Source organism: Triticum aestivum, chromosome 6A (assembly GCF_018294505.1).
Source record: "Triticum aestivum cultivar Chinese Spring chromosome 6A, IWGSC CS RefSeq v2.1, whole genome shotgun sequence".
Classification (NCBI taxonomy): domain Eukaryota; kingdom Viridiplantae; phylum Streptophyta; class Magnoliopsida; order Poales; family Poaceae; genus Triticum; species Triticum aestivum.
Window position 1 is genome coordinate 8,528,120 of NC_057809.1, and position 9,313 is coordinate 8,537,432.

General features: G+C 43.3%; 1 protein-coding gene across 4 annotated transcripts; it reads right to left on the reverse strand.

Annotated features, from left to right (window-relative positions):
• Nucleotides 1-2,761: 2,761 nt before the first annotated feature.
• LOC123131619 (5E5 antigen) lies at nucleotides 2,762-9,066 on the reverse strand. Of its 4 annotated transcripts, XM_044551281.1 has the most exons (3): nucleotides 7,411-9,051; nucleotides 7,134-7,344; nucleotides 2,763-3,193 (listed from the first exon to the last, which is right to left on the reverse strand). In XM_044551281.1, exons 1-3 carry the CDS (start codon nucleotides 7,528-7,530, stop codon nucleotides 3,084-3,086), a joined length of 441 nt encoding a protein of 146 aa, XP_044407216.1. In that variant the 5' UTR covers nucleotides 7,531-9,051; the 3' UTR covers nucleotides 2,763-3,083. The 4 variants fall into 4 exon arrangements, 3 of the variants coding, with proteins under 3 accessions (XP_044407215.1, XP_044407216.1, XP_044407214.1); XR_006464220.1 differs by having other exon boundaries at nucleotides 2,762-3,193; nucleotides 7,134-9,060; XM_044551280.1 differs by having other exon boundaries at nucleotides 2,762-3,193; nucleotides 7,134-9,066.
• Between the last annotated feature and the right edge of the window lie 247 nt (nucleotides 9,067-9,313).

The following is a 9,313-nucleotide window of genomic DNA, read 5'->3' on the forward strand; positions in this document are numbered from 1 at the left end:
CAGTGAAGCTGATTTCTTGAACTCATTGAGACCTATTTCAGCAAAGAGAAAATAGAGAGTTGGTCAAGCAAATTAGGTGGGACCGATCGCTCATTTCGGTGAGACCGAAATGTCACAAAGGGAAACAGAGAGTTTGCACGGCCATCTCGGTGAGACCGGGATCCTTATCGGTGTGACCGAAGTGTTAGGGTTTCTGGTAGTGGCTATGTCAAATGAACTCGCTGGCGCCGAATAGATCAAATCGGTGGGGCCGAATTTGACTTTGAGCTTTCGACATATGTGGAAATGAGAAAGTGGTTGAGGGCTTTGGAGCAATGTCACTAAGCACTTTGAGCAAGTAGACCATTAAGCAACACCTCATCCCCTTTTAATAGTATTGGCTTTCCTATGAACTCAATGTGATCTTGTATTACTAAAATGTAAATGAAGAGTCTTGAGCTTTTGTCAATGAGCTTGTGCATGTTTGATTCATAGTATTTTTTGTAAACAATTACATTAGTTAGGGTATATTGTTACACAACTGAAGTATGGGTACATATCCTGATGTGGATGTGGTTAATCACCTATGTAACCTTGATTAGCATTATATAGTAACCAGGGAATGGAAATCCCGTTTTTAAAGTGACAAAGATTCCAATAAAATTCCTCTACGAGAATACAAAATCAAGCCTCGATTTTTTAATATACAAAGTACCATAATAATTAATTTAGCCAAGAAGACTTGTGTTCAAACGTCTATGTATGTAGAAGAACACAAATCATGTGTTTTATTCGTCAATTTCTACTGTTAGACTATTGTTCAAACATCGTAAAAACTCAACAACATATTTCACAACTGTAAGAATAGTTTCAATGGTTGGACTATTGTTCAAACATCATAAAAACTCAACAACATAATTGGCAACTTTAAGAAGAGTTTCGACGGTTGGACTATTGTTCAAGGTTTGTAAACACTAAACTACATGTTTGGCAACTGTAAGAATAGTTTCAACGTTTGGACTATTGTTCAAGGTTATAGAAGATTAGACCTTGAATGTTTCGTTTTAGTTATAATCCTCAGTTTTCTAACTAATATGAATTGTCTTTGGTGGTTTGAGAGAGAAGTTTCTTCCATTGTTTGGTTTGCGAGTATAGAAGGGATTAGCAAAGTGATGATAGCAGAAATTATGATGAAGTATCCAGATGTTCTTTGTAAATCAATTCCCTCCTAATTATCATCCCTCCATGTTAATAAATGTTACAAGTTAAACTACCAATTCTCATGCCGACTCTCTTAAACGATCATTTTTTGCAAATCTTAGAACATCTAAGGCTGGCCATACGCGTGGTATCTTACCTAGTAGCATGCACTCGGGATTAGCAAACATGTTGGTGTGGCAGACAATTAAAGAAGAGAGAGAGTTAGAGTAACATAGGTAGATACTATATCATAGTAAATGATATGCTACTATTACCTCCGTCCTACTTTATTGGCCCCTTCATATTTCGTGCCAAAGTTTGACAACTATTAAAATGTTAATGCACGTCACCAAAAATTATATTGTTGGATTCGTCTTTAAACATGGTTTCCAATGATTTATATATATATATATATATATAATTTATATTTTATTAGTTAACTAATGGTCAAAAAATGACCCTAAATAAGAGGGGGACTAATAAACCAGGACGGAGGTAGTATGTGTCATGCATGGCAATAAATAAGAGCATCTATGATACTATGTACTATAAAGGTAGTATCATACGCATGATACTAATATATAATATAATCCCCACTATGAGTGACCTAAATTTTCATTGTTCTATTAATTACCTTGAACCAAACATATTCATATTTGAAAGTGGTCTTCACTGCTACTATTTTTTTGTATAGAACTCATTCTTTAGCAGTTAAATCAAATATCAAAGTTTAACACAAAATACAAGGAGAAATAATAAAGCCAGACGGAGGTAGTAGGAGTTATTTTTCTTCTTCTTTTTGAAACGGGGAGTTATTTTCTTTTGATTGATACATCATGCATGTCATGCATGGATGTAAACTGAACCTGGTGAGCACTTTTACCTATGTGGAGGAGAAAGGTGTGAAAAAGTAAGAGGAGTGGGCTCTTATGCAAGAGTCTAACTATATACACATTCCTAGGCAAATACAATAAATGTGAAAAAAAGATAGAGAAGATGAAAAAAGCAATAATGTAATAGCCAACCTTATAGCCCACATTATTGTATGAGTGCAGTTCCATATAGCTATCAGCTAACTATATTATTAACCATGCTCTAACTAGCACATTGATATCATGCTAGGATTGAGAGGCAACCGGAAGAGAATACCCACGTTTCTATGGCAATAAGCTCATTGGTCGGCTAGTAAATTAGTAGGACAGTAAAAAAAGTGTATCATCTTCCTTCTTTGCAAGGACAGCCGCTTCTAACTACCACCAAGGCGCACATGTGTCTTTCCTCAACCTCGTCTAGGTGTTCTAAAACCAGCTAATGATCAGCCAATGTGACAAGGACTCTGGATGCTTGTCGTCAACATTAAGATGACTACTACTAGTGCAATTTCATGTGACGCTATTCAATGTTTAAAATATCATTCGATTCAACGGTTTATCGGCTAATTTATCATTTATCGTTGGATGACCGCTAAGATTATGTCTTATCTTTTATATATCATTTGGATCGATTTACCGATCTGACAAGAAACTAATCGGGAATCTAGCGATTAATACAAGACCACCTTGATATTTTGTTCATTAAACCACATCCCAATTTTTTTTGAACCGGGCTATCCCCCTTTCCATTACTTAAAACGGAAATACAAAGTTTGAAACAAAATCCAGGAGCAGGGAGAAGGGGAGATCGAGTTCAACGCACTGCTAGGAAATCCACCGCACTCGCCCGGCATCGAAACAAGTGCTATGGGGCGAAAACCTGATCAGCACCCGAATAACGCTAGTCCTATTACAATAAAGCCATCATAGAGCATGGCTAAACAGTTTTCAGTTTAAGAGGCTACAACTACGAAGCCACCCAGCGAACAGTAGCCAAAAGAGACCAACGACATAGCACCCAGTGCAACTTCCTCACATTCCACCCTTGGACGCGTCGCAGGCCCTCATCAGCAGCAGGGCCCCGTTGCGAATCATCTCAGCACCCGCTCGAAGTTGCTTGATGTCGTCCCCAGCTTGCAGACCTGCCCAATACAAGAGAAAAGAAACTGCCGTCAAGACAATCTCAAAAGGATATTTGATCATTTTTTCTCAAAGGTGGCTTTGTTCCGAGCCAGCCAAATGGACCAAGTGACTGCCCCAAGAGCCACAGTATAAAACGAGTCAAATCCCGACAGGAAAGAGTGGCACCAAACAAAGAACTGCCAGTAGTTACGGGGACATAGATCTGTCCCGAGAGTGACCCCAATCGATCGCCATACAACCTTAACCACAGAACAATCAAAAAACAAATGTTGGGATGTTTCAATTTGGTGGCAAAAGAGCACACAGGGTTCCCTGGACACTTCAGTTGGCGCATTACATGCCTAGTAAGCACCGCATCTTGGGAGAGTTGCCAAAGGAAGATCTGTATCTTGAGTGGAAGTTTATCTTTCCAAATACATTTGTAGTTGCACCCACTAAGAGGTTTTTCTAGCCATTTGTACATGGATTTGGTAGTAAACTTACCTGATTTGTTCAGGCCCCAGTAAACAGAGTCTCTGTCGCCTGACAGATTCATCCCGTGAACACACTCTCTCAACTTCAGCCATTGATCCATTAGCTCATTGTCCAATCTTCCGCGAAAGAAGTCAGTACAGACCACAGATTCCAACTTGTCCACAGTGCAATCCTGTACCGCACAGATACTGAAGAGACAAGGGAATTGTTCCATGAACGGGGGCAGCCCGTTGATGGAGTCTTTCCATAACCGAGTCAGGTTACCAGACCCCGTATGGATTTTTCTTCCAATCATATATAACTCCTTAATTTTTAGCAAGATTTTCCAGGAGGGTGAATCATTGAAATGAGGCCCGACGGTCGCAACTTCCTGATTGCGTAGGTATCTGGCTTTCACGATATCTTGCCAAATCCCAGTTTGGGTATCAAGTTTCCACTACCATTTGAGCATAAGGCTGATGTTTTGCTTGCGTAAGTCCTTAATGCCCAGACTGCCTTTCTCTTTGGATCTACATATTCTGCTCCATCTGACTAGATGGTAACGGTGTTTTTTATTGCAACCCTGCCAGAAAAACCTCCTCCTATATTTATCAAGCCTTTCCACAAAGGTTTTGTTCATAAGCCACATGGACACGTGATAAAGGGATAGTTGGGTGACCACTGAGCCCAACAGGGTGTGTCTCCCTCCCACGGACGTAGCATTACCCACCCAAGCATCAAATCTGACTAAGTATTTATCAACAATGAACTCCTAGTCAGAGTTCCTTAGGGCAGTAAAACTTACAGGCATCCCTAAGTACTTAAGGGGGAAATGACCAATATCACAGTTGAAGAGTTCCGCATAAGATTTATTAATGTGATCATATCCCCCAATAGTAAGAATCTCGCTTTTATGGAAGTTAGCTTTGAGCCCAGACATCATTTCGAAAGTGTACAGGAGCAGTCTTAAGTTCACAGCTTTTTTCAAATCATGTTCTAAGCAAATGATCGTGTCATCCGCATATTGCAAGACCGCGACTCCATTACGGATCAAGTCAGGGGCCAAACCTACAATAAGGTTGTTTTCTGGGCATTTTTGATCATTTTGGTCAAGCACTCGACGACAAGGTTAAAAAGGAAAGTGGAGTGGGTGTCCCCTTGCCGTACCCCTTTAGCACTCTGGAAGTACGGTCCCACACAATTGTTAAGCTTGATGCTCACCATGCCATCGCAGAGAATCTGCTCCACCCACCCGCACCATTTTTGATCAAAACCTCAAAGTTTGTGGCATTCCAACAGGAAATCCCAGTTAACTTTATCGTACGCTTTCTCGAAGTCAATTTTGAGGACTACCCCAACCTTTTTTTGACATGAGTATAGTTGAGGAGTTCATGCAGGGCTAGAACCCCATCCATAATGCTTCTACCTTTCACAAAAGCATTCTGGGTAGGACTGATAAAGGTTGTCAGCATACTTAGCAACCCTCCTGTCCATGACTTCCGTGATAAGTTTGTACGGGCAACAGAGCAGGCAAATGGGCCGAAATTGCTGAATACGATCAGCACCAGACAGTTTGGGTAACAGCGTAATAATCCCATAATTAAGACGCTGCACATCTAGGGAGCCCTTATGAAAACTATCAAAGATATGCATAATATCGTTTTTTTACTATATCCCAGCAGCACTGATAAAATTCAGCACGAATGTTATCAGGCCCCGGGCCCTAGTAAGATCAGCATTATTCTCAGCTGTCAATTACTCATTATCTGCCCAAGTATCAGGATCAAGGTGAAATATATTTCCAGGGGCCGGGCCAAACAATTCTTTATAGAAATTAGTGTCATGAGTAAGAAGGGCGTCAGTGCCTTCCATCTCCACGTCTCCGCATTTTAGTGCATGGATGGTGTTTTTCCGTTTACGGCCATTGGCTATTTTATGGAAGTAGTCCGTATTGCGGTCTCCTCTCAAGAGCCAACGTTCATGGGATTGCTGGAGCCAGTATATCTCTTCCTCAGCTAACAACTCATACAGCTCGACACACACATCAACCTTCCTGCCATAAAGCTCGAGAGGCAAAAGGCCGTCCTCTTCTGCCTCTTCCAACATTTCCAGCTCGGTCCTCAGATCTTCTTTGCGTCTTTTAGCATGTCCAAATTTTTCCGAGCCCCATCCTTGGAACTAGGATTTAAACCTCTTGAGTTTAATGTTTAAGATGTTAATGGGGTCTGAGGCTGCAACTTTCCTATTCTAGATTCTAGCAACTAGGTGGAGGAACCTATCATCTTTTAGCCAGGAGAGATCGAAGCGAAACTCTCGAGCTTTGGAAGGTTCTCTCTTTTCCTCATCAGTATACAAAAGGAGTGGGTTTTGGTCAGAGAGCTCTCTGACCAACTTTCTCATGGAAACCAAGGAGAACAATTGTTCTGAGGAGTCTGACATCAGAACCCTGTCCAGTTTCTCGAGCGTAGGATGAGATTGATTGTTAGTCCAGGTATATTTGCCCCCACTCATATAAATTTCTCTAGGCCCAGAGTATTAATGATGGCATTGAACAAATCAGAAGATTTGGAATGCTGCATCTTCTTGTTCTTTTCACCATTATGTCTAAGAATATTGAAGTCTTCACCCACAATATAGAGTAAATCTGTGCTATTGCAAAAGGATGCTAATTCTCTCAAGAAATCATCCTTGTGCTCCTCATGAGCAGAGCCATAAACCACAAAGAGAATCCAGGCTTTTTTTGTTTTAAAATATTTGATGTTTAACTGCAAAACATACCTCCCCTTGGTGCAACCCAACACCTCCAGGGTGTTGGTGCGGATACCACATAAAATCCCACCAGATCTACCTACAACAGGCACCCATTCCCAATGAAAATTACCAAAGGGGTCAAATCTCCTGATAATTTTAGGGGAGAAGTCTTTCTTCAAAGTCTCCTGTAAACCTAGGAAGTCAATGGAATGATCACTAATGAGGTCAGAGAGGCAAGTGGCCATTCCTTTTTTGCCCACCCCTCTGCAGTTCCAAATGAGGCCTCTCATTTGGAACAATTGGTGTGTTTTCTGGCTCTGGTGGCCCTACCAGGAGGCAGGGTAGAGCCACCTGTCTCAGCAGCAGCATCGTTTCTCTTTTTCTGACTCCTAGTCACAGGCCTAGGTAGTCTGACATCCACCTTCTTTCTATTTTTCTTAGCGGATTTAGATTTCACTAGCTTCTCATTAACAGTCTCATCTTCATCAAGACATGTTAAATTTAGAGGGGTGTCCTTACCCAGCCCATTAATGATAAACATATCATCCCCCTGATCATCATGGGGATTGGTGTTTTTATCTACCAAACTAACCCTAACAGATTCCATTTCCCTCAGAATATCAGCAGAGGAGAAATCATTATCAGGAATCAACACCCCCATTTTAGTAGCATGGCTAATAATTCCAGAATCGGCCAGGGCAGCAAAAGCATTGTGTTTAACGAGATTAGTGTTACCTTTCAAGTTTTTGACATTGGCTAGATGGGTGGCCCTCGCCTCCATATCCATGTGATGAAGGTGTGTGTTGCGTTGGCTGAACCGAAGATGTAGCTCAAGGGAAAGTGGTGGTGTAGGAATAATCTCCTCGCAATCAGGATGAGGAAGTTGTATCGTGTAATCCTTGGAGGTCTTCGTGTTTTCTTCCACCTCTCCCACCACCTCAGAGATCTGATCAGAGTTAGAAACAGTACTAGCAACGGAACCATAGGAAGGTGAAGTAACATCAGTAGTCACCTTCAGAGATTGATCGTAGTTAGGTTCATGATCAACAGGATCAAGACCACATTCATCCTGAGAAGGGGCCACCATAGAAACATTTTGCTGAGAATATGAAGCAGCAAGTTCCAGTGCCATTTCCTCAATCAGCAACGGACCGTTAGCCCCACTAGTTTCACTTTTTCAGAAGTGTTGCTTTCTTCAGGAACTTCCTTCTTCTCATCAGGTGACGGCATGCAACAGGCCTTGCCGCCACAATAAGAAGAGGTATTTTTGTTATCATTCTTTTCAGAGGACTTATTTTTCTCATCAGGTGGCGTATCATCCCGTTTGCGCTTAGGTGTCATCACTCTTTGGCCAGCATAGCGTGGGATCTGGACGGGTTCTTCTTCCTGGACCACATTCTTCACCAAAATCTCCTCAACCTCATACTGAAAACGATAAAAACATCCTCCCAGACACCCTTCAACTGACGTGGGAAGCTTATAGATATTGCGGCATCCCAGTTTAGCACGAACAGAGGAGGGACGGTGGAGAGTAGACATATCTATGTCCAGGGTCACCCCAACTAAGCCTTGAACAAAAGCAACATTTTTTCACAGCACTTGTTGGGGGGATCTTGCTAATCTTTACCCAACCCACTTCCAGCAAGCCCTCAGATTCCACATCCTCAGACCACAGGGTGATACGAACGACCACTCCTAGAGACTTGAGAGTAATGTATTCAACAAAGACAACTCTATCCACCTCTCTCTGGTTGGAAAACGCATCACATATTGATTTGGTGCAATCAGATGGACCGAGCAGCGCCATCCCTGCCCAATGTATTTCTCAAACTCATCCACTAGCTGCTTGGTGGTAATCTCCCCCTCAACTATGGTAATAATGACCTTAACAATCCTATCATTGTTCTGACTACTAACAAAGTAATCATGGATATAATGAAAACCTTGCCCTTTAGCTTGGAAAGAACACATCGCAGGTATGCACTCCCAAGGAAGGAAGGAAGTGCAGATAACAGAGGTGTGACCTTTCTTCTTGCATCTAACACAAAGCGCCTGGGGGCATCTAGCAGTAGGATGGCCTAACAGATTGCAGATTTGACAAGATTCAGAAGACGCAACCATAGGATCAGGATTAAGGGGAATCTCACGCAGCTTAACATGAGGCGCAGAGTTGTCGGAGTTGTGGAGAGACTTGTCACCCCCATCAAAGCCCCAGCACTCCTGATGAGAAAGGGCATCTTGGCTGGCCCCCGCAGCTTTCTCCCATCGTTCGAATCCCGTCTCATCAGATCTGGACGGGACGTTGGAGGAGGAGGCCCCGGCCGTCTTGCGAGTCCAGACATGGCTCTCCCGGCCATGCCCACTCCCCCCACTGCCGCCTCCCGCGCGCCCGTGACCGCCTCCATCCCCATGACCGCGCCCCTCGCCACGGTTGAAGCGGCCCACGTCGTGGCCATGGCGGCTAGCACCAAACCCTTCTTCCCTCATCTTAGGTGGATCGAAGTTGGGATCTACTGCAGGCTTGGTGGGAGGAGATGAAACAACTTGAGCAAACGATCTAGGATCCCCACGAATTTCCCCTTCCCACCATGAAAAGGATGGATGAACCCTAGCTTTCTCTCTCATAGGCGACTCCCAGAAGTGGAGCAAGCAATCCTCCAGATCTAAAATTGGGGGGGGGGGCAGCGGCGCCCAGATATATACCAGGGGACGAAACCCTAGCCGCGGTCCGCCCATGGCGGTCAGATGCATCTCGCCCCACGTGTCGCAGATCCGGACCGGAGCCGCGGTTTTCTGCCGGTCGACGCCCCAAGATCCCCGGTTCAGCGGAGGGGTAGGAACCGGGCCGCCCCCCACGTACCACCCCCAAATTTCGCGACATCTCAATAGAACCGAAATCACGCGGCGCACCACCG